This window comes from Hipposideros armiger, unplaced genomic scaffold (assembly GCF_001890085.2).
Source record: "Hipposideros armiger isolate ML-2016 unplaced genomic scaffold, ASM189008v1 scaffold_9, whole genome shotgun sequence".
In the NCBI taxonomy this organism is placed as follows: Eukaryota; Metazoa; Chordata; class Mammalia; order Chiroptera; family Hipposideridae; genus Hipposideros; species Hipposideros armiger.
Window position 1 is genome coordinate 369121 of NW_017731359.1, and position 25110 is coordinate 394230.

At 42.5% G+C, this 25110-nt stretch overlaps 1 protein-coding gene and 1 pseudogene across 1 annotated transcript in view; one reads left to right on the forward strand and one right to left on the reverse strand.

Annotated features, from left to right (window-relative positions):
* Window positions 1-584: 584 nt before the first annotated feature.
* The window catches only part of HYDIN (HYDIN axonemal central pair apparatus protein), a 355182-nt gene continuing 330656 nt past the window's right edge, over window positions 585-25110 (reverse strand). The window contains exons 73-83 of the mRNA XM_019653707.1: window positions 21637-21806; window positions 19626-19824; window positions 17660-17818; window positions 15092-15369; window positions 13604-13823; window positions 11750-11962; window positions 10754-10917; window positions 9779-9929; window positions 3399-3629; window positions 2801-3025; window positions 585-1282 (exon numbers count right to left, since the gene is read on the reverse strand). Coding sequence (XP_019509252.1) covers window positions 800-1282; window positions 2801-3025; window positions 3399-3629; window positions 9779-9929; window positions 10754-10917; window positions 11750-11962; window positions 13604-13823; window positions 15092-15369; window positions 17660-17818; window positions 19626-19824; window positions 21637-21806 — 2493 coding nt within the window. The 3' untranslated portion in view covers window positions 585-799. The remainder of the gene's footprint in view (window positions 1283-2800; window positions 3026-3398; window positions 3630-9778; window positions 9930-10753; window positions 10918-11749; window positions 11963-13603; window positions 13824-15091; window positions 15370-17659; window positions 17819-19625; window positions 19825-21636; window positions 21807-25110) is intronic.
* On the forward strand, window positions 24748-24960 carry LOC109388972 (small nuclear ribonucleoprotein G pseudogene; annotated as a pseudogene).

The following is a 25110-nucleotide window of genomic DNA, read 5'->3' on the forward strand; positions in this document are numbered from 1 at the left end:
GAATCACTGCTCTGCAAGTTGAACGCTGTGCACAGGGCTGGGGGTGGGAGTGGGGAACTGGGGTCTCAGTTAGTGTTTCTCCAGCCTTCAGCGAGCACTTTCTGTGGGCAGCAGGAATGGAATTCAGAGATGGAGGGAGCATCCCTGGCCCTTGTCCCTGCAGTGATTGCCCTAACGTTATCTTTTCATTGCTTTGAAAATAGAGGCTTCTATAGATGATGTATTACAGAATTGTACACCTAAAATCTATATAACTTTACTAACAATTGTCACCCCAATAAACTTTAATTTAAAAAAAAAGAAAAAATAGCGACTTCTTTGGCTTTTATGTGAAAGCAGAATGAAATACCACATCAAAAGAGTCATGTCTAAGGGCTCTTTAAGCCATCATGGATTTTAAAAACAATCCACCATGTGCCCCAGAGTCATGCCCTGGTAAGTGCTGAACAATAGAAGGTCATGAGTGTGATACCTGTGTCATCTTATAAAAAATGGGGATTACCATAGTACTTGAGCTTTGGGGGTATGGTAAGAAACTAAGTTCAGAGACTTGCCCTTGCAAAGTAAAATATAACTGTTTTGTATAGTTACCATGTTTAATGTGGACTATATATATTTCATACATATATTTGGAATACATATAATATGGAAATAAGTGCCCCTATAATTGAATGAGGAGGCTAACACAGTACCTTAAGAACTCTGACTATTTTCTTTATTCTTTGCCAGGTTAGAACAATACATAGATATTCAGGCTGAGGAGGTGGCTTTTTCTTGATGCAGCTGATCCTGGTTGCCACTAAGGGGTGATCCCCTTGAGATAATAAACCCATTTAACTTCTGTTTCTCTGCCTTCCCCCGGAGGGCATGCCACAATCAGCTTGGTGGTGATGGGAGTTTTGCTGCCTGATGGGTTTCCTTCAAAGTAGACTGTGATGTTGTTGACCTTCTTGGGCCGCACAGAGTCTATGGCACGAACGGAGAAGGCTGGGTTCTCCACTATGAAGGAGAAGGTGACGGTTTGGTAGAAAACATTCTTGAAGGGAATGACTATGTTGTACCCGGCTCGGATCAGGAAGGGACCTTGTGGCTTGGGAGGCAGAGCCACTCCGAAGAGGGGGACGGTATACTCCCCGCCTGTAAGTGACGACAGGCTCAGGATGCCCTTGGTCTCACCCAGGCGGCTGGGCTCAAAATAGATTTCCACACTGACTTCTGTGCCTCCTTGAGCCCCCGCGGCTGCGCCAATGACCTTTTCCGTGTGGAAGTCTGGACAGTCGGTCTGAAAGGGGAACAAAGGCACTTAGCTCACACAAGACCCTGAAAGGGATACCAGCAGCTCCGGCCCATCCCCAGGCCCTCCACTCTCAGCCAGGCAGGTTATAAAAAACCATGCACTTACAACTCCCTTGAAGAGTAGATACTGCTAATTATTATCCCAATTTTACTACAAAGAAGCGGAGGCCAAGACATGTTAAATAACTTGCTCAAGGATACGTGGCTGGATTATGTGGGTATGGCAGTCATTGGTGCCGCTCCCCCATATCGGGCTCTTCTTTCCTTCCATGCACATGAAAGACCAAACGTTCTGACTCCTCACAGAGGACCGTTAGTTGTGAGCAGAAGTGAAAGGTGTCACTTCCACACTAGAGCGTTCAATTGCCAATGCAAGTCCTTGCGGGGTCTTTTCACCCCTCTAGTACTATGGCCGGAAACATCTGAGATGGTGGTTGCCCTTCAGCCTGGATCCTTGAGTGGCTGTGATGAGCAGAGTGCCCTGCTGACCCTCACTGGATAGACAGCACAAATGAAAGACAAACCTTTGTGGGTTTAAGCCACCGAGCTATCGGGGCTCTTTGTTACATAGCATGACCTCATCTCTCCTGACTGATAGGACGGATCAAAAGCCTGTGCCTCTTGACTGTAGCCATGGGACCCCTGATATTAACTGGGCACATGGCCACGCAGTGTAAAGGCTACATGTCCTAGCTCCCCTTGTTGCTAGGTAGGTGTGGGCCTGTGCAGTTTTGTTCAATGGAGTGTGAGTAGGAGTGGTATTTTCCCTTGTGGCTGGTAGAAGGCAGATGTCACCGTGAGCCGTCGTGGTCTGTGTGGACCAAGGCGACTCTCTGCAGAGGGAAGAGCCTCCGGACAGGAGCCTGGGGCCTGACGTCATGGAGCTGCTATCCCAGCCCAGGCTGCTTAGGCCTCCACTGTCATCTGAGAGAGGACTAAACTCCTGTTTTGTGGTCGTTTCAGGTTTCTGTTTCAGTAGTAAAACCTATATTCCAACTGATACAATAGGTAACATATATGGGGCATTTACTATGGGCCAGGCTCTATGAAAACAGTTTTATACACATACTTTAAAATCCTCACAGCAGTCCTGTGAGGTTAGGGTATTATCACCATTTATAGATAAGCTTAGAGAGCTTTAGTAAATTATTCATACAAAGAAAAATAGTGAAGCCAGGGCTCAAATCCAGGTCTGCTGGCTTCCATAGCCTACACCCATGACCACGAAGCTCTGCTGTCTCCTTCATTGACCACTGAGCACACAATGCGAAGCAAAGCTGCCCCCATTCCCACCCAGCTTGTTAAGACAGAAAGTCCTTCAGGAAGAACCCCGGACTTGTGCTGTTTATTTCTAGCTGGGAGTTTCCAGGCTAGATGAAGCACCTGACTCCCTGAGTTTCACATTTCTGGACCCCCTATGTCCTCCTCCCATTATTTGTGAGATCGGACTTCAAAAATACGTGGAGGCAAGGGAGGGGCAGAGGGTGGGGCAGGGGCTGCTCACCCTGCAGTAATATTCTGTCTTCTGCCGGCTGTAATTGATGATCTTGGCAAAGATGCTCTGGCCGCTGCCAAGAACAGTCTGGAAGTGGACAGGCTTTTCAGGCAGTGCTGGCATGGCCTTCAAATTGAGCTCATACTGGTAGTAACCCAAATCGCTGTTGTACAGAACTAGTTTCCCGAAGGTTTCTCCAGCTCGCAGGGGCTGGAATTCAAATGAGAATGTGCCCTGCAAGAGAAGACAGAGACTCCTGTGATGCTGAATGTCCCACCCATCCCCTGCCATCCAGGGACCTCAGAGCAGGCTGGTGGCACAAATGGTGCTTTACAAGCAAATGCTCACACTGATCTTGAGCCCGGGAACCTCTGTCCAAACCAGCCCACTTTGCCTCCTCTGTACCCCTCTTAACTTTTCCAGGTGTTTCTAGATCTGGCATCTTTTTGAATCTAAAACTAGGTCCTGGGTCCTCTCTTGAGAAGCACACTAGGGACCACCTCCAGGACTGGCCTGACCTCAGGGATGCGGAACATGGATGGAGAGGCCCCATGGGCAGAGCCTCTGTCACAGCTATCAGGGGACCCTCTGGTAACCAGGGTCATACCTCAGAGTTAGCAGGCACAACAAACTGCGAGGGCAGGCTGATGTCGGGCACCCTGCATTCCGTGGCAAAGGTCACCGAGTAGGGCAGGGGGTTCTCCACCTTGATGGTGGCCGATGCACTCTGCCGGACGGGGCTCGCCATCTCAATGGCTTTGATGACCCCTGAAGGGATGACCCTGAAGCTCACCATGTAGTATAAGAACTCGTTGGTCATCTCGTTTCGGAAGATCACCTGAGTTCACAGGGAGAGTGGGAGGAAGCACAGAGTGGAGGGGTTAGCCGGGGGTCCAGAATTCTCTCTGTGAGCAATGCCTGGGTACATGAAGCGCGGGTACCAGGCTGACACAGGCCCTGCCAGCCTATCTGAATTCCTGCCAGCCAGCCTGTCTTGTTGGGTATTCTGCTCTGGCTCCTCCCAGGTGAGAGGCTATATTACATAGCCTGAGCTTGCTTTAGAAGAGGCCAGGGCAGCACTGTTTAGTGCTGCAGGTGAAGGTGTCCCCACAGGCTCTGGAGAACAAGCAAGACCTCGAGAGAGGTTCATGCTACAGTGGCTTCACTCCTATTCCTGTTGTTGCTGGACTTAATAATAATAATAATAATAATAATAATAATAATAATAATAATAATGGCTGCAGCATCTAACACTTACTGAGTGATTACCGTGTGCCAGGCACTAGAAGTATTTACTTGTTTAATTCACAAAGTGACATTATTATTCCCCTCACCGTTTTTTTTTTTTTGTAGATGAAGAAAATGAGGCTTAGCAACATTAAGTATCTTGCTCAGGGTGACGTGAAGAGAAGTGTCAGGACCAGGATTTGAACCCAGGTTGGACCAATTCCAGAGCTCACACTTGTAACTGCAGTATATTGTCCCCTCCCCCTGCAACTGACTAGTTATCAACAAGCTGCTCACCTGTTTAAGTTCTTTTCCCAGATGACTGATGATGTTGAGCATCTTCTCAGGTGCATATTGGTCATTCACGTATCTACTTCTATGAAGTAGTCTATTCAAGTCTTGCCCTTTATAATACTTTGGGTTGTTTATCTTATTATTATTAGGTAGTAATAGCTCTTTACATATCTGGCTTTTTACTTTCAACCTTTTCCTGTCTTTAGATTTTTAGATTTAGAGTGCTTCTGAACCCTCTGCTTTTTCATGGGCGTGTTTAGTATTTTACATTTAAAAATAAGTATTTACATGTTTGGGTTAAAGTCTGCCCTCATGCTATTTCTTTTCCATTTGTCTCATTTTTTCATTCTCCTGTTGCTGCTTTCCTGCCTTCTGTTGGATCAATATGCAATCTTTTGGGATGTATTTGATTTCCTCTACTGGCTTTTCAGCCAAATTTTTAAATAGCAGATTTTTAATGGTTGCCCTAGAGCTGACAACATGAAGTTTGAACTTGTCAAAATTTGCAGTCAGTATTTTGTCACTTTCCACTTTACAACTGACCCTTGACACTTTTTACCTTATACTTCCCACCTCACAAATGTAATTACCTTCCTAAAGTATAATTTCATTGACCTCTCCACCCCATCTTCTGTGCTTTTGTCATCATATCTTTTATTTCTATGTACATAAGAACATCCACTTTACAATGTTAATTGCTATAAACTGTCTTTTGTCTTTTAAAGTTATAAGAAGAAAAACATATATTTTAATATTTACTTACTTATTTACCATTTTTAGTGCTCTACTTTCCTTCCAGAAGACCCAAGTCTAATGCAAGTCTGCGGGCTATAAATTCTCTCATGTCCTTTTATCTGAAAATGTCTATTTCACTGTCAGTGTTATAGGATATTTTCAGTGGATAAAGAATTCTAGGTTGATAATTTCTTTTTCTTGCTGTACTTTGCAGACAGCTTCCATTACATCTGAAGAGAAGTCAGTGGTCATTCTCATCACTTGTCCCCCCCTCTATGTAATATATTTTTGAAACCTGGTTGTTTTAAGCCTTTCTCTTTCCCTTTGGTTTTCAGCAGTTTTACTATGGAATGCCCAAGCATGGTTTTCTTTGTATTTCTCCTGCTTGAGGTTTGCCAGGTTTCTTGAATCTGTAAATCACTTTTATAGTTTTTCAAATCAAATCAGGGACATTTCAGCAATTATTTTTTTCAAATAATTTTCTGCCCATTCTCAGTTGCTTTTCTTCTGGGACTCATATTACTCACATGTTAGACCATTTTATATTTTCTCATAGGTTCCTGAGGCCGTGGCTGTTTTTCTTCAATCTTTTTTTCTCTCCATTCTTCAGGTTGGAAACTTTCTATTGATTTGTTTCAAGTTCAATGAATCTTCTCACTTCTCCAATCTGCTGTTAAGCACATCCAATGAATTTTTCATTTCACTTTATTCTACTTTTCAGTTATAGAATATCCATTTGGTTCTTTTTCATAGTTTCTATTTCTCTGCTGAGATTCTTTATCTGCCCACTCTTTAAGACCATATTTTATTTATTTATCAACCTCGTAGCAGCTGCTCTCTGGTAAATCTTATGAAGTCTCTTCCCGTGCATGTGCAGTCCAACCTTCATTCAGCCAAGGACTTTGAGGGGAACTCCCATATACACTTTCTTTCTCCCACCCGCTCCGTATCCTGCTTCCTCCCCTCTGTGCTCTACTCTGTAGGGACCAGCTATTTCAGCTGCACCAAACTCTGATTTCTGCCTCTTCAGTTCACTGAGACTGCCTTGCTTTGCTTAGGCTCTAGGTTACTGCACTGTGGTCAGGAAACTGTCCCGAGGCAGAGAGCCAGGACAATCATGGGAACTCACAAGTTCCTTCTCTTTGATGAATTGCAGTGTTATGTTGCCTGTTGTCCAATGACTGAGAAGACTTGCCTCAGATATTTTGTCCAGTTTTATGGTTATTTTTTTTTTATGTTGGGAGGACTAGTTACATAACCAAAAGTGGTTTGTTTTGTTTTTTTTTAAAGATTTTTATTGGGGAATTGGGAGGATGGGAACAGTGCTGGGGAATTGGGGGAAGGGGAACAGACAAGTTGCTGTCGTTTTGTTCTTCAGTCTAGTTGTGGAGGACGTTGCTTCACTGGCCCAAGTTGGCACCATCATTGCGCTCTTCCCGGGCGAGGCACATCAGTCACCGGCTTCTGGACGGCCGCTCAGCTCACGCTGGCTGCTGGCTACATACGGTAGCCCATGGCAACCCACTGCCACAGGGGCTGCAGCCTACGCTGCCACCGGTGACTCATGGCAGCCCAGCTCCAGGCTGAGCTGTTGTTCAGCGTCTTAGTTGTGGAGACCAGTGTCACTGGCCTTCATATGTGGGATCCGAACTGGGGCCCGCCCTCTGGCATCCCAAGCCAGTTCTTAACCATCGCGCCACTCGGCCGGCCCTAACCAAAAGTGTTTTTGATTAAAAAACCCTTTTTGTTGTTATTGTTAATTTTAATGCATTTACTGTAAAGAGATTCTGTGATCTGGGTTCACTGTCATTTTTATTCAAAAATTTTTATACTTACATTTTAATACATATCTTTATTTATATAGCTTTCTGTTCATATCTATGACTTATGAATGTCTCTATTTTCTTCCTACCCATGTCTATGAATGAGAAAATATCTCTTATTTCTCCATTTGTTTCCAACTGAGAAAAAAATTTTCATTGCCTTATTTTATTCCTCCCCTTGCTACTTCCTATACTGAGGTCATCTGAAATATTTCAGATTGCCTTCCAACAATTATTTAAAATTACCTATCAGTTCAGTTTATGAGACAGGCACATTAACTAACTAAGCCATAGAGACAGCAGCTTATCCATTTAGTTTAGATTCTTTGTTCATTATATCCTTGTACTTTCCTCTTGGATTCATTTAATTTTAAAAATTTTGCTAATTTAAAAAGTTTTAATTTTATAGTACTTCTTGCAGTCAGGGATTGTGTATATGGGTGGGTTACTTTGAGTCCTTGTATGTTTAAAAATATCTTTATTTTGCCCTCATAACAGTTTTGTCCAGAAAAAGAGTTCTAGACTGAAAATCATTTTAAGTAGTTTGAGTAGCTTCCTCCATTGCTTTTTGTATTCAGTGTTGCCACGAGAAACCAGATGTTATTGTGATTATCATTTCCTTTTATTTTCTCTAGAATCATTCAGGACTTTTCTCTTTTATTCCAGTTTTCTGAAATTTTATTCCCATGTATTTAGATGTGAGTCTTTCATTCAACCTGTTTGGCAACTTGGTGGGGTCTTTCAATTAGAAGACTCAGTCTTTCTCCAACAGCCCTGGAAATTTTTATCCAATTATTTTGTAGAGTAGTTTCTTCCTTCTATTATCTTGTTTGTCTCTTTCAGGGGCTCCTGTTAGATGGATATTAGAACTTCTGGATTTATAGTTTATGTCTTTTTAAAAAAAAACAGTTTTATTGAGATACAATTCACCCATTTAAAGTTTACATTTCAGTGGTTTTTACTATATTCACAAAGCACTTATCTCATTTCATAATTACACATTTATAGTTCAATTACTTGATTTAGAACATTTCATCTCCTCCCAAAGAAACCATGCACCCATTATTAATCATTCCTTATTTCCTCCTAACCTATCCCTTCTAGCCCTAGGCACCACTATTTTTCATTTCTATAGACTTGCCTATTCTGGACGTTTCGTGTAAATAAAATTATATAATACCACATGTGGCCATTTGTGACTGGCTTTGTTCACTTAGCACATATGTTTTCAAGGTTCATCCATGTGTTCCATGTATCAGTACTTCATTTCCATTTCTTTGTATTGCTAAATAATCTTCCATTGTATTTATCTGGTCATCAGTTGATGAACATTTGGGTTGCTTCCATTTTTTGGCTCCTACTAGTAATGTTGCCATGAACATTTATGTACAGGTTTTTGTGTGGACGTATGTTTTCACTTATCTTGAGTATATACCTAGGAGTGAGACTGGTGACTCATACATATGGTAACTCTGTGTTTAACCATTTGAAGAACTGCTGGACTGTTTTCCAGAGCAGCTGTAATGTTTATACTCCCACCAGCAATGGCTCCAACTTCTCCACGCCCCCCTCGCCAACACTTATTATTATTTCCTCTCATTCTTGATATTTCTTTGTGCTCATGTGCTAAAGTCTGGTGACATTACTCAGCTCTATGTCCTCACTTACTAGAAATGTCTTCCTCAGAGTCCATTACACTTCAGCCTTCCTCTATGGTTTTCTATTCAAAATATTCTATTTTTCATTTCCAGGGTCTCTAATTGATTGTCTTCCATAACAACCTGTTCTTATTTCATGGGTATCATTATCTTTCTTTATTCTCTTAAGGATATTTATAATATTCACTAAAAGTCCTCTTCTGTTTGCTATAATAACTCTTTTATCTCAGGAGTTCTTATTTGTTGAGCTGGTTATTTCTATTTTATGGTGGTTCTTTCCCTTCAGATGGTCTGTGATTCCTTGATTTTAAGGTTCTCTGTTAGCCTGATTGTGAATGTGATCTGAGTGGAGCAGCCGACCTCCGTGATTGTAGAAGAGGTGACATGCTGCTGGGTGGGTTTTGCCAGTATCTCTTCTGGAGGGGGGAAATGTGTTCTAGATTCTATTTTTTCCACTTTAAAATCTTTCCCTAGGCAATTCCATTTTCCGTCACAGCTCTGAATACTATTGATAAATGGCTAATTGCCATATATTATCTTCAGCTCTGACCTCTCCTGTGAGCTCATTTCCTTCAAAGCACTGACCTCATTTTGTAATTATACATTCATAGTGCAGTTATTCAACTAATGTCCATCTCCTTCACTGGACTGTGTGTTCCATGGGAACAGGGACTGTGGCTATTTTTGATTATTGCTGTATTGCCAGCTCATAGTATATGGCATATATGCTCAATAGGTACTTATTGAACTAATTAGGAGAAACATTTCCTGTGGTGTCTTGGAGTAGATGGTTCTGAGTTGAATCCTGGCCCTGACATTACTATTATAGATACTTGTGTTGAGTGCTCAGAACAATGCTGAACACTCTATAAGCACTCAGAAAATGAGATATTGTGTTATTATTGTGGTCTGGTATTTGCTGGTCCAGTGTTACCCACTACATAAAGATTTTCAGGATTCTGCTGCCTTGGAGGCTTGGCATGGACCTACATGATGGCTGGCTGGCCTTGTAATCTGGTCTCATCTTAAAGAGGTAGAGAATCCTGAATGCCTTTGCCAGGTCAGCTCAACAGGATAAGGACAGGCTGGCTGTGCAGGATAGCTTTACCCTCTAACACCAGCATTTGGAGGATAGCTTCACTCCCTAACACCAGGATTTGCAGGATAGCTTCACTCCCTAAATACCAAGATTGTCAACCTCAGGGTCAAGCCTCCAGGGTCCCAGGGCAGTGCCTTTGACATGTGGATACCTTTGCATTGTACAGTCCTTCCTTGTAAGAAAAGAAGTTCAGCTTGTAGTCCTTCTTGGAGCCAGACAATACATCAATGTAATCAAGGCCCTTTAGGGTGACGGTTAGGTCTGGCTTCTCTGGTTTCAGGATTTCCACAATGACCCGGAATCTGGGGGAGCACAGGAGCACAAGAAGGGAGGATAGAGAAAATGACATCGTTTGCCCAAAAGAAAGAAGGAAAGGTGCTATTCTACTCTTGATTTTATGAAAAACACATGGGTCCAGGGTTGTAGCCCTTACTGTCACTAAGAATAACAGTAACGACCATTTACTGACCACCTATTAAGTGCCAGGTACCGAGTCAGTGCTTTGCATGTGTTATAGGCATCTAATCCCTATAATGTCTGTCGGGGGTACATACTCGTATCATTACCATCTCCATTTTACTAATGAGGAAATGTGGCCAAAGGAGGGAAGATAACATGCTCAGGAAACATGACTAGTTATTGGCAGAACTAGGATTCAAACTGAGGTCTGGGCCTTTATCCACAATGCTAAGCAGGCGGCCTTCCTCTCCCAGCCTTCCCTATAAAAGAAGAGGACTAGGCTTGTTGGCCTCAAGCTCCTCTGGTCCTTGCATTCGACTCTACTCCCACTGCAAGTACAAGATCCAAGAGACATCCTTCTCTGGCCAGTGGCGTAGATGATAAGACAGAGCACCCAAAAATAACCACCATGATTATTGTCAGGGTAATAGTAATAACAGCTAACATTTATTGAGCACTTATTTTGTGCCAGGCACTGTTTTAGGACATTTACAGGTAATCGGCCATTCATTGAGAGCACTGAACGGGAGACTCTCTGGAGGCTTAGGGTTCAGGCAGTGCCGGGCCACATCAGGAAACTTACACCCTGACCCAGGGAAGGGCCCGGCTAGACAATGGAGGTCTTCCCTCTGTCCCTCTGCCCCACCCCCTTGTCTCACTCCCTCACCTCTGGGGCTTGTTTAGCCAGTTGTTGACTGGCAGGAGCTCAGTGTACGGTGTCTTACATGGCACCTCGCGGTAGATAACAGCCACGGCTTTGGGGAGCTCGGAAGTCCCATGCAGTGCATACAGCCAGCCAGTCCCATCTGGGAGGGGGAAGAAGAGGGTGCCCTAAGGAGAGGAAGAAATGCCATCAGAATGACACAGAGATACCTTTATTAGTATCTCTCGGACATGGTGGTGATACAGGATTAATGGAGGCTCTGCAAATAAGCATAACATTTTTGGAAAGCAGGTTGGTAATATGTTTTAAGAGTTATAAAAGTGTTCATATGTATTTGAACCAGGAATTGCACCTAAGGGAACGTCCGAAGAAAAGCCCTCCAGAGAAGAAAGCTACATATATACATACACATATATATTAGAACCATTTATAATATGAAAATTTGGAGATAACTTAAACATTCAACAACTGGGGGATGTTAAATAAATTATGGAACTCTCATTCAATGAAATATTAAAAATGATTATCACGAAGAAAAATTCTCATGATATAATAATGTAAAGTGAAAATAAACAGAATGAAAAATCAGGGATGCTATTATGGCAGCCAAGGCCATATCTGAATAAGGCCTTGGTAGTGAAGATATCAGAAGATAGGGTGGAAGATTGTAGCTTCTTTTTTGATTTTTATTATAGTCACTCAGAGTTATTTCTGCAATTAAGCTAAATATTAATTGCTTGATGCTTAGTCCAGCACTCCATTTCAGAACCGAGCCTCTGGTTCCAAGAGAATACCCCATCCATGAAAACATATGGACCAAAAGGGAAGCTTTGGGCTTGATAATCTGCACGAGTCCCCATTGTCCCAACATGAGTTTTGGGGTTCCCTCTTTTTCTAACATTCTCTGAGCCGCCAAACTCTGTCTCCTGATCTCCCTCATACAACGCCTCCCTCCAGCCATGCCAGGAAACTGATGAGAGGAAAGGGAGCGCAGCCTACCTGATGCTTGCGGTTCTCCAAGTTCATGGTACGGGGCTTGTATGTAATCTCATAGGGCTTGTTTTGCTGATGAGGCTCCAGAGTGATGAACTCGGGCCCCTCCCAGTGCTCACCCTCAAAGATGGGGTGCAGATTCCAGGTCTGGTTGGTGCGGTTTGAAAGCAGGATGGTCTGTGTATTCTTGGAGCGCACCTGGCAGGTGAAATTTACCACCTGGAAAAAAACAGGCATCTTAAACAGGCAGTGGAATTTACAAATCTGGAGCTCAAGACAAGGTTCAGGCTGGAGATGCATATTTGGGAGTTGTCAGTGTAGTGGATGAGATTATTAAGAAGAAAGCATATTTGGAAAAGAGAAGGAGTTTAAGGACTAATTCCTGACTGGCATACTCCACTGTTAAGAAGAACCAGAAGAAGAGATGAGAAGGAGCAGCTAGCTAATCAGGTAGGAGGAGAATCAGGAGAGGGTGGTATCCTGGAAGCCGCGTGAAGGAACTGTTTAAAAGAGGAAGTACTTGCTCAAGGTGTCAGATGCTACCAACAGGTCAAGTGAGATGAGTGAGAACGGGCCATTGAACGTAGTAATGTGGACCAATGGTGTAAAGGGAGTCAAATAGATCAGTGGAGTTCAGTAATAGACCCACACATGTATGATCAATTAGTTTTTGACCAAAGTGCAAAGGCAATTCAGTGGAGAAAGGATAATGTTTTCAACAAATGGTGTTAGAACAATTGGCTATCCATATACAAAAATAAATAAATAAATAAATAAATAAATAAATAAATAAATAAATAAAATGAATTTTGATCCATACCTTGCATTACATACAAAAATTAATTCTAAGCAGATTGAAGCTCTAAATGTAAAACATAAAGAGCTCTCAAAACTCAATAATAACAAAATAACCCAATTAAAAATAGAAGATTTGAACAGACACTTCAACAAAGGATATAAATGGATGACAAGTACCTAAAAAGATTCTCAGCATCATTAGTCATTAGGTACTTATTAGAGCTGCCATCGATTTATTAGGAAAATGCAAATTAAAAATCACACTGAAGGAAAAAAACCACAAAAAAAGAAAGAAAAAAAAAGAAAAAAATCACAACGAAATATTACTGCATACCTTTTAGAATGACTAAAATTAAAAAAGAAAAAACAGACCATATCAAGTGTTGATAACGATGTGATGCAAGTAGATATGTCAGACATTGCTGGTGGGAATGTAAAATGACAACCACTTTGGAAAAAGGGTAGGTTCTTAAGAAGGTAAATATATACCTACCCTATGGCCCAGCCATTTCACTCCTAGGTATTTACCCAAGAAAATGAAAGCAGAGGTTCATGCCAAGATTTGCACATATGATGCTCATAGCATACTGTATGATTCCATTTACATAACATTTTTGAAATAACAACATTACAGAGATGGAGATCAGGTGTCATTTTTACCGTAAGTAATGTTGTCAGGAACACAGCTGATAGTGCACGATTAGGTTTCTAGGAACAGAGCTAGCAGAGGGTTAACCCAAGGCCATTTTAAAAAACCCAAAAAACATTAAAGGTGTTCATACTCCACTCACAGCTTATAACAGTGCTTGATGTAGACAGAGATGTCAATGCAGGTTTCCTTGAGAATGTGATGCTTGAGCTGAGAGCTAAAGCATGAATAGGAATTAACTACATTAAGAGGGGAAAATGAATATTCCAGCACTGGGAACAGCATGTGCAAAGGCCCTGTGGGGGAGGGAGCAGGTCTGAATGTTTGATGGGGGCACCGAGGACTGTTTGAACAGAGCCACCTGTTTCTGGAAGGCCTGGCTGAGTTCACTTGTGTGGGCAGCACTTACTGACCTCTTTTATGGCAGGTTGTCCCACACAGACTCCAGAGAGGGTAAGGCTCAGAGGACTGCCTCCCTGGATGAAGCAGAGCAAATTTTTGTAGAGACTCTCCTTGCCCACCTCGGTGGGATGGTAGGTCACTTCGAAAGACACCTCCATGCCTGCAGTGATATAGCCTGCTTCTGGGCTGATGGAGAAATGAGGCTCAAATTTTTTGACATCCCATTTAAACCTTTTCCAAGACAAAAGGAGACAAGGAAGACAGTTTACTAGTAGCCTGGGGGTGTCTGCAATGCTGCTGAGAACAAGACTTTGCTTAGGTTTTTAACTTGGAGGTTCCCCCTCTACCCCGCTTGTGGACTCCATGGGACCTGGGAGGAGAAAGATGGCCAAGTAAAGCAGAGGCAGGTAGGGACAAGGATCAGGGCACTCCCTAATGTTGACTCGGCTCCCTCTCAGAGCTGAGCAGGGTGGGAAGTGGCTGCACCTTATCTTACTGCCCACAGTGACACACTGGGGAACATATCATGAATGTGCTTACACATGTGTACCCAAGGTGGCACAGCTAGCAAGTAGATGGGCTAGGACTAGAAGCCTCCTGAGACCATGGCCTTAACCACGCCCTGCACTGCCTCTCAGGTCAGATCCAGGAGGAGGGAGACGATCCCTTCACATGAGAGTTGCACCTGCTCCTGGTGGCACTGGGCTCCGATGGCCCTGTGTGGTCATCCCTCTGCCGTCTGGCACTTGGTCCAGGCGGGAGACAAGAGGGTGGGTTGTGAGACAAGTGCTTCCAGTGCCAGGGCTGCCACACCACACCCTCAGGGCACCATTCACACTGAGTCTGTGTGAAGGGTGCTCCCTGCAGGTGTGTAGCCTGCACAGATATGGCGGCACGTCCAAGTAGCAACTGGAGTGGACACCTGGTAGCAAGAGAGAAGGGCCTGGAAAGGACAGCTGCCACAGGTACACCTGGGTTCCAGTCCCGTCTTTCTCACTTCCTGGCTGTGTGACCTCGGGCAAACCACCTGGCCATTTTGAGCCTCAACTTCATCTGTGCAATGGGGACAATATAGTACCTACCTTAGAGGGTCCAGGGATAGTCAAATGGGGTCTTATACGTAAGAATGCTCAGCATTGCACCCGCGCATTGTAAGTTCTTGCTAAATGCAAGATTTTGGAAAAGTGACTTAATCTCTTTATACCTCAGTTTTCTCATCTGTAAAATGGATCATAGTATCAGTCTCAAAGAATTGTTTTGGGATTAAATGAGATGAGCCATGTAAAGGGTATATAACAGGCACCGAGCAAATGCTCTCTATTATATTAATTTTAGTAATCACAGCAGCAGTGATCACCCTGGAGAGGCCACCAACTGTCACATTTTCAGGGAAGGGAGGATATGTGAAAGAAAGGGGAAAAAAAATCAAAAGTGGCCACACTTGTAAAACAAATGTCTGACTCAACTCTAAGGCCCGAGCACTCTGCTCCAGCTCCTACCTTGCACCCACGTCGCCCGTGTTCAGCATGAGGATGCGACGTGTGGCTTGCGTCTGATATATGACTGGCCCGAAGGCAAGATTCTCTTGGTCCAGGGAGATCTCCAGGGCCTGGCAGCAGCCACTGAGGATGAAGAGGGGGCGCAGGAGCCCCATGCATTCCATGAGCACTTCCTCGGAGAAGGGAGTGATGCGCTTCTTTGGGGCAAAGATGACTTCCAGCTTACGGGTTTCTTTGGGCTTCAGAGTGATGTTTTGAAAGGGTATCAAGGTGATGACCTGGACAAAATGACAATGAGACTCAACAGCTGGGGGCAGGGCAGGGGACCATCTGAGGCCTCCATTCCCGGAGGTCTTGATGCAGGGGCTGTAACAGCCTAGGGGTCAAATCTCACTTCTGCTGTCTCTTACCAGCTGTGTCATCTTTGATAAGTTACTTCAACTTCCTGTAACTTAGATTCAGATCATTGACATAAAATGTGCGGCACATTATAGATATTCAATAAACGTTCATTCTTTTTGCAGCCCCTTGCAAATAACCCCTACTCTCTGGGGGCGGAAATAGCAAGGTGAAATAGAAAACGCTCAGTGCTCCGGTGCTTTTTTGAGGAGCGCTCCCTGGGCTCCCTGTGTCACACACTCCAGTGTGCTGGTTACAATGCAGGTTTCTGGGTCCCACCCCAGGCCAAGTGGATAAGTGTCCTTAGGGGAGTTTGGAACCTGCATTTTCCAAAGTGCCCTGTGTGACTTATGTATTCTAAAATGTGAGAACTGCTGTTTGAATTTGTATGGGCATCTCTATCCCTTTGTCCCGGTAAAAAGCAAATCAGAATCAGCTTTAAGGAAGCCAAACCCGTTTTCATCCTTGAGTTCCTTGAGTGATGGTGTCAGTACAGGTCACTCTGGCAGCCTGAGTGTGATCACCCCAAGAAGCGGAATGTGTATGGCCAAACTGTTAGGGGCCTGACCCATTGGAATTGAGGATTATAATTTGGATTAATAAGGGAAGCAACAAGTCTGCCCTCTTACTCTGGATGGCAAAATGGGCACCGTGGACTCCTGGGCTGAGACACCCCCTGGGTCTCATGCTTTGCCTGGCCTCTTACAGTCAATTTTTCTGTATCCCAGATGATACACAGCTCCCCTGCCACACTGAATCACACCTGCATTTCCAAAAGCACTGACCCTTTCCAGACTATACAGCTTTGCCTGCCAGAAACAACCTCCCCAACCTGTCTGCCTGGGAAATACCTCTTCATCCTATAAAACTCGGTACAGATCTCTCTCCACTGTGAGGCTTTCCATGGCCCCCAGTCCTCTTCTGAGCAACCCCCTCCTGATCCTTTGGGAGGTAATTAGGTTTAGATGAGGTCATAAGAGTGGGACCCTCGTGATGGGATTAGTGTCCTTATATGAAGAGACATCAGAGAGCTCAGTCTTGCTTGCTGTCTGCTGTGTGAGCGCACAGCGAGAAGGTGGCTGTCTACAAGCCAGGAGAGCCCTCACCAGAAACTGACCTTGCTGGCACTCTGATCTCAGACCTCCAGCTCCCAGAACTGGGAGAAAATAAATGTCTGCCTTTTAAGCCACCCAGCCTATGGTATTTTGTTACGGCATCCCAAGCTAAGGCACACCTTTATATTTACAGCACCTAGCATATATTTACTGAGTCAATGTAAGAATGAATTGAATGAAGGGGTGGATAAGTTCGCCCTTAAAATGAAACACACTTGGTTCATTTTCCAGGGGCCATCCAAGTACTGCTAACTATAAGATGGGGAATAGGCAGCCAGGACCGGTAGCTTCTCCATCCAGGAACTCGAGGATGTGGATTTAGCAACAAGCATGCTTCTTTCACACAGCTGATGGGAGTGTAAGGGGAGACAGCCTTTCAGGGGACAGACTGGCAATGTGTATTGAAACATGACTCTTCCTTTCAATCCAACAGCCCACTTGTAGGAATATGTCTTAAGCAGAGAGTCATGAATGCACGTAAAGGTTTGGTTACATGGATATTAAAATGTTGTTTATAATATAAACCATTAGAAACACCTGAAATGAGAGAAATAGAGAATTGGTCTATCTACATTGTGGAGGTAGAAGGTAGAAATGAACATATGACATTGAAGGACATGGAACATGTTTATAACATATTACTAGACGATTAAAGCAGGTTTTAAAAGAATATGAACATTATAATTTTATTTTTGTAAAAAATAAATGTGTAGAAAAAAACCACTGGAAAGATAGGCACCAAAATGTGATTATTTCTGGGGTTAAGATTATGGGCAAAATGTTTTCCTTTCTGATTTTCCATCTTTTTCAGCTTTTCTGCAATGAAGATCTATATACAGAGAATCCAGGTCCACTGAGTCCCACATTTTTCGATTTCACTCTGTTGCCCTTAGAGAGGTACGCGGCCTCTCTAAGCTTTGGTTTCCGTATATGTGCAATGGGGATAAAAGCACTAACCCTACACTGTTCCTGTGAGATGGTCAGAGGTGGCACACTGAAGCTGCTAGTGTTGCTAGCACAGTCACCTGTACCCCTGGAAGGCCCGAGCACCAACCTTGGGTTCCTGGAGTTCTGGATTTGAGAACAGGATTGATTGGTTAAATGTGAGCTGGGCATGGCTGTTGTTCATGATGGAAACCGTTTTTTTCACAACCTGTCCTGGCAGGACAGCTCCTAACTTCACAATCCTACTGGCTGGATCGAGGACTGAAATCTGTGGGACAGGAAAGGGAGCAGGGAGGGAGGGTTCATTAGTTAATGAGAAAAATGAGTATGACATGTTTACCCCGGTGAGCTAACGGGGTCCCTCTCTTTCAGTGTTCTGTTTTCTTCACAATGGATGGCCATTCACTCACTCGATAAACATTTATGTGCATAAAATGCCCACTAAACAACTCATCTCACAACTACATAATTACAACAGGGTTAAGAGATATGAAGGAAAAGCTCAGAGTACCTGGAGAGCATACTACAGGGGGATGAGCTAGACTGGGGGTTTGGTGAGGCCCACCCCCCACCCGGGGAAGCCATGTTTACACTGAGAACTAAAGGAAGGGTAGGAGCTAGTCACTTTGAGTCAGAGCAGGTAGGTGGGTGGGTAGGTAGGTGGGTGTGGTTGGAGAGCATCCCTGGGGAGGAGGCACCTGTGGCAAAGCCCTGAGATGAAGGGAGGGGCCCAGTGAAGGCCTGTGGCTGGGAGCAGGGGGAGAGTTGAGAAGGTTAAGTGTGGAGGGGTGGTCAGGTTTTTTTCTGGGAGGAGTCAGAAGCCACTGAAGCATGGAGAGACTCAATCAAATGGGTATTCTGGGAGTGCTCAGCTCGCTCCTCTGTGGAGACAGACTGGAAGAGGGCAAGAGAGAAAGCCTTGAGAGATGAGAGATGATGGTGATTTGAACTAGAATGGTGGCAGTAGAGGTGGAAAAGTAAATACATTTCAAAATCCTCATCTAAAGCACTGAACAAAATGTTGGCTTGGATCAGATGTAGGTCAGACTGGGCCGTGCCCCCCAGGATGGCAGTGACCCACAGTGAGCAGCACCCATTGGTCTCTGTCATTTGATCAGTCACTAAACTGCACCCTCTCCCTCTCACTAATTTTATACCCAGCTCACATGTTTCCATTTTGTCTATAAAAGCAAGAGTCTCCAGCACCATCCTGTAAGCTCCAGGAGGTCAGAGAACATGTTTAAGTCACCTCTGGATTGCCCCAAAGTACCCAATACACAATGGGTGCTGAATGAGTGAATGAATGGAAGAATGAACACATGAATGACTCAATGACATCAGAGGAGACCCTGTCACTGGCTTAGGCACAGACACACCAGATAGCATCATCCTGTTGTTCCTCTGGCTTGATGGGAAGGTTGCTGAAATGTCCTATGCATGCCTGAGAATCTTGGAAGGTCTTTGGTCTTCCATTAAATACAAATACTCCCACCAGACAGACACCTTAAATGTTTACCAGACACTGGGAAGAAAGGGATTGTAGGAGGACTGGGCCATTCCCTTTCGATTATATTAGGAACACCTGGTTAGAAGGACTACCCTCAATCAAATCTAATCCTGGGACCTGTGGCTGGCTGGAGAATGTTAATAATCACTGGTGTTGGAAAGATGTCCCCCTAACTGAAACATATGTTTGCATGCATGCTTAAAACAAATCTTGCCTATTAAACCTGAAACCAAAACATGCCCTAATGTGGGAGAAAAAGAACATGCTTGGGATCCTGCCTCTGATAGTCTCAAACTTTTCCAAGAAAAAGAATGTTTCTCCAGGGCCTATGATTACTACTTGTATCCTCTGATACAGTAAAGAAGTTTAGGATTGAGTAAGCTCTATGATTCGCTTGAGTCTGATTTGACAGTTCACCCCTCAATGGGATTGCTGGCTTCTGACAGAGCAGCTTGGGGGCAAAGGATGTGGAGAGGGGAGGAAGGGTGTATGGGCTCAGGTGGGCCAAGATGACTGGAAAAAGCGAGAAGGAAGGTGACAGTCTGAGGATCTCCCAAACGTCTCTTACCTTCATTTCGGTGCCTTTCCCTTTGATTTCAACTACTTGTTGTGAGAGCCCATTGATTTCAAAGGGGATGAGTTCTCGATAATTGATACTTTCTCGAGGGTAAAAGGTAATGGGAATCTCCAGTGCCTTTCCTGGCTTTATCACATCAACGTGGAAGTTCACCTCGAGGTAGTTGGTATTGGTGTACAAACAATCTATGCTGGAGAAAATGAGGAGGAAGGTGCGTAAGCTCTGAGAAGCCTGACCCAGAGGGACTGATTCCGTCCCCTTTCTCTGAGCCAGATCCTGTTAGATCCCCTGCCCTGCCATCCCAGAGTCATAGAATTTAAGGGCTGAAAGGGACCTCAGCAATATCCAGCCCACATTCTCCTGGGCATAGTCAAGTTATAATAACTTACCCCAAATCACACCCTGAGACCCTGGCAGAACCGGCCTCAAATTCAAAGTCCCATGGCCCTTTGGCCCAGTGCTCTTCTCACCCTTCATTTTCTCTTTCTTGATAATGCAATTCATGTTTTGTACCCTCCTAAGAAGGAAGTGCTTCCCGAAGTAATCGGGTGGCAAAGCACAGTAGAGAGAGGCTGGAGTCAGACACACAGGAGCTTGGATCTAGGCTCTATCACTAGCTAGCCATGTGACCTTAGAAAAGTTACTTAGCCCATTTGGGTCTGTTTCCTTACCTGTAAAGTGAGGTTGTTATGAGAATTAAATGAGATAAAGTAACGAAAACAGTTGTTAAACAGTCCACAGAGGAAACATTGCATAAAGGTGAACTATCATTATTCTTACTAATTGCTCAACCAGAAGGGATCTTCAAAGGTCATGTCCACCCTACTTCACCTGTGGGTAGGAAGGCTCCTAGACCTCTCCATTACTAACTCTCCTTGTCTGCCTTACAGTACTTAGAGAAGGAGTATAGCTAGGCCAATAAATAGAGTGTAATGCTGTAAGACTCAGGTTAAATTAAATCATGTAATAAAGTGTGTATGTAGATAAGATTTTTCATTAGTATTTAAAGTTACACAACACTCTTGTAATTTAATACTCAGGATAATCACCACCACCATCACCACAGCAGCAGCAGATAATAATAATTGAGCGTTTCCACTGTTCCAGGCACTGTTCTAAGTAGTATCTCTAGATGAACTAATTTGATCGTCCTAATAGCCCTATAGGGAAGATAATATTACTATCCCCCACTTCAGGCAAGGAGACAGAGGCACAGAGAGTTTAAAAAATTTGCCCAAGGTTAAATAGCTAGGAAAGAGCTGGGATTCGAATTTAGACTTGTGTTATCCAATATGGTAGCCATTAGACACATGTGGCTGTTTAAATTAAAATTAAAATTAATTAAAATAAAATAAAATAAAAATTCAGTTCCTCAGTTGCACTAGCCACATTTTAAGTGCTCCATAGCCACAGATAGCTATAGGCTGCCATATTGGACAGAGCAGATTTATAACATTTCATCATCAAAGAAAGTTCTATTGCATAGTACTAATCTAGAGAGCTCTGGATAAACACAGGCCCCCGGGTCAGTCTCTGGAGCGTCTGTCTGTTGGGTCTGTAGTAGGGCCCAGAAACCTGGACTGGAACATTCTACATGGAGATGGTGCAGAGAGGCTGGATTTGAATCAGAAGGCTTAGGCTCAATATAAATCCACCATTTACTGTAAGGTCACTGGCCTGAGAATTTCACTTTTTAACTCTCCAAACTTCAGTTTCCTCATCTGTTACATGGGGAAAATAAACGGAAGCCATCAAACCTCTCATCAGGTCATTTGGCATTGCCCTGCTCACTTCAAGAAGAGGATTTTTAGCAGAGTAGCTTGCGGTTATCCAACTACCAGTATTAGTGATGGGGAAAGGAGACTCAGGATTCGTGCCTACTTGTGTTTGACTCATTCTCATAATCTTATTTTTCTGTCATGGCTGGACTTCATCTGTGTGAAGGCCGTGGGACCCACAAGGAGCTGCAGAACCATCTGGAAGGTCTGGGAAGTCTGCTTACCTCACAGGCATTTCTTCCTTGTTGGTGATGACCAGGATTTGTTTGTATGGGGGCATCCCAGCTTGGTAGATGAAGCAGGTCCCAAAGTTGTAGCTGGTGAAGGAGAAATGGATGGCTGGGCTCACGGCACAGCCTGAGATGCTGCACGTAAATGTTGGACCATGGCTGATCTGTGGAGGAGGAAATGGTAAGTAGAATGTGATTAGAAGTGAAAGGAAAGGGCCCTTAAGTCCTCAGGTGAAGGAGGGAGGCAGTTGGGTGTTTAAAAAATACAAGGTCCCAATATTTCACCTGCAGAGATTCTGATTCCTAGGTTAGAAGTTTATCTGAGAAAAGCAGGGTGGGCTACTCTACAATCAGACCCAACATGAGCTCTTGCTTTGCTCCTGAAGCAATGATTCAGCTTGAAGGCAGAAGGGTGTGGCAGAGACTGTTAGTTACTACCAAACATCCAGTTCCTAAGGCTTTCTTATTAGCAGGACTCTGGTTGGTTGTCAACGTGCCTAGGAGAAAATACCTGACTTGAGTCTTCCAATCTATGAACACAGGGTGTCTTTCATTTGTGTCTTTAATTTCTTTCATCAACATTTTGTAGTTTTCAGTATACAAGTCTTTCATTGCCTTACTTAAGTTTATTCCTATTTTCTTATTTTGGTGCTATTGTAAATGGGATTGTTTTCATAATTTCCTTTTCAGATAGTTCATTGTTAATGTATAGAAGAGCAACTAATTCTTGTGTGTTGATTTTGTATCCTGTAACTTTACTGAATTAGTTTATTAGTTCTAATATATATGTTTAAATGGAGTCTTTAGTGTTTTCTCTGTATAAGATCATGGCGTCTGCAAACAGGGACAATTTTATTTCTTCTTATAAGATTTGGATGCCTTTTATTTCTTTTTCTTATCTAACTATTCTGGCTAGGACTTCTAGTACTATGTAGAATAGAAATGGCAAGAGTGGGTATCCTTGCCTTGTTCCTGACCTTAGAGGAAAGGCTTTCAGTTTTTCACTGACGAGTATGATGTTAGCTGTGAGCTTTTCATATACGGCCTTTATTATTACGTTGAGGTACTTTCCTTCTATTCCTAGTTTGTTGAGAATTTCTTTATCATGAAAGGGTGTTGAAATTTGTCAAATGTTTTTTCTGCATTTGTTGAGATGATCATGTGATTTTTATCCTTTGTTCTGTTAATATGTTGTATCACATCAATTAATTTTCATATGTTGAACCATCCTTGTACCCTAGGAATAAATCCCATTTGGTCATGGTTTATGATCCTTTTACTGAGCTGTTGGATTGGTTTTGCTAGTATTTTGTTGAGGATTTCTGCATTTATGTTTATCAGGGATATTGGCCTGTAGTTTTCTTCATTGTGGTGTTTTTGCTTGGATTTGGTATCCAAAGAATTGAAATTAGGGTGTTGAAAAGATATTAATACTCCAATGTTCATTGTAGCACTATTCACAATAATGAAGATGTGGAAACAATCTAAATGTCCATTGACAGATGAATAAAGAAAATGTGATGTGATGTGATGTGTGTATGTGTGTGTGTGTGTGTGTGTGTGTGTGGTGTATACACACAATGGAATATTATTCAGCCTTAAAAAAAAGAAAAAATTTTCAATATGTGGATGAATCTTGAGGACATTATTCTAAATGAAATAAGCCAGTAACAGGTTAATACTGCATGATTCCACTTACGTGAGGTGTCTAAAATAGTTAAGTTCATAGAATCAAAGAGTGGAATGGTGGTTGTCAAGGGCTAGGGGGAGGAAGGAATAAATGGGGAGTTATTAAAGTTTTAGTTAAACACATGAATAAGCTCTAGAGAGCTGCTGTACAACATTGCACCTATAGTTAATAATATATTGTATACTTAAAAATTTGTTAAGAGAGTAGATCTCAGGGTAAGTGTTTTTACCACAAAAATAAAATAAAATTTAAAAACTGTAATAAAAATGTAAACATAAATAAGAGAATCTAGAATTTGGAAAACAAAACCAAAAATCAGTTCACCATGAAAAGCACTCTAGCTTCTATAGTTGGAGTTTTGTTTTGAAATTTCTGTCTTGGTTTTTCTTTGTTTGTTTTGTTTATTTCAACACAAGAGTAAAACTTTATATTATATATGTTACCAGAGATCCAAACTAGTTTTGGAAGTATTTTCTAAAAAACCCTATTAATTTTATGTAAACACAGAAACAAATTATTTCCTATGGAATTATTTTGTAAAAAATCTTTAACATACCTGCTTTAAGGAAAACATTAGTAAATAGCTTTTTGAAATATTTATTGGTAGCATATATTTAACAAATTTGGTAAAAATGGAAAGAAGTTGAATGTTGCATCATCTCTGAAAATTAAATGTATTTTTAAGTAAATGAATTATTTAAAGAAAAATAGTGTCTTAGGCTGGGCATCCCAAATTTTCTTACTTAATTCCATTGTTGAAGAACATACTTTGTGTGATGTCAATCTTTTTAAGTTTGTTCAGTGGTTTATCCTGGAGAATTCTGCATGTGCAGTTGAGAAGAATGTACATTCTGCTGTTGTTAGATGAAGTGTTCTCTAGATGTCTTTTAGGTATAGTTCATTTACAGTGTTGTTCAAGTCTTCTATTTCATTGCTGGTCTTCTGTCTAGTTGTTCTATCCATTATTGTAAATTGGGTACTGAAATCTCCAACTATGATTGTTGAATTGTCTATTTCTCCCTTCAGCTCTGTCAGTTTTGCTTTTGGGGCTCTGTTGTTATGTGCATATATGTTTATAATTCTTATGTCTTCTTGATGGATTGACTCTTACCATTACAAAATGTTCTTATTTGTCTCTAGTAATAATTTTTTGTCTGATAGTCAATTTTGTCTGATATTAGTGTAACCATATGCTGATTTTCACTTTGATTGCAGAGTTGTTGGTTTTCAAGGCTACTACTGAGCTGGAGAGACAGGGTAGGGTACGTTAAGATACCACAAAGCTTGCTGTTCTTATGGATATTCAGCCATTTTTCTTGAATAAATGCTCCTAGGATTGTTGTAAGGCTATCGTTAGTTTCAAGAATTCTGGGGAGGCTTCTTTGAACTCGCTGAGTAGGCATTATGAGCAAAGTTCACCTTCCCAAACTGAAAAATTTATGGACAAGAAGTTGTTGTTGAAATTAAATGGTGGCAGATGTGCCCAGGACTATTATGGGGACTTGATCCTTTTACAAATCTTGTGATAGATGAATTGTGTGGAGATGGCAACTAGTGGGCAACAGAACAATATTGGAATGGTGGTAATTCGATGAAATATTATAATCATGTTAGAAGACTTGGAATGAGTATAAAGAATGTTCACCAGATAAATTAACTGCTTCCACATGTCCCCTTGCCACAGATTCTGTTTTACTACAATATAAAAATCACGTCTTGTACATGTTCATGTTGAACTTTTTTGTTAAACTTTAGTAATAATCAAAAAGAAAAAAAAA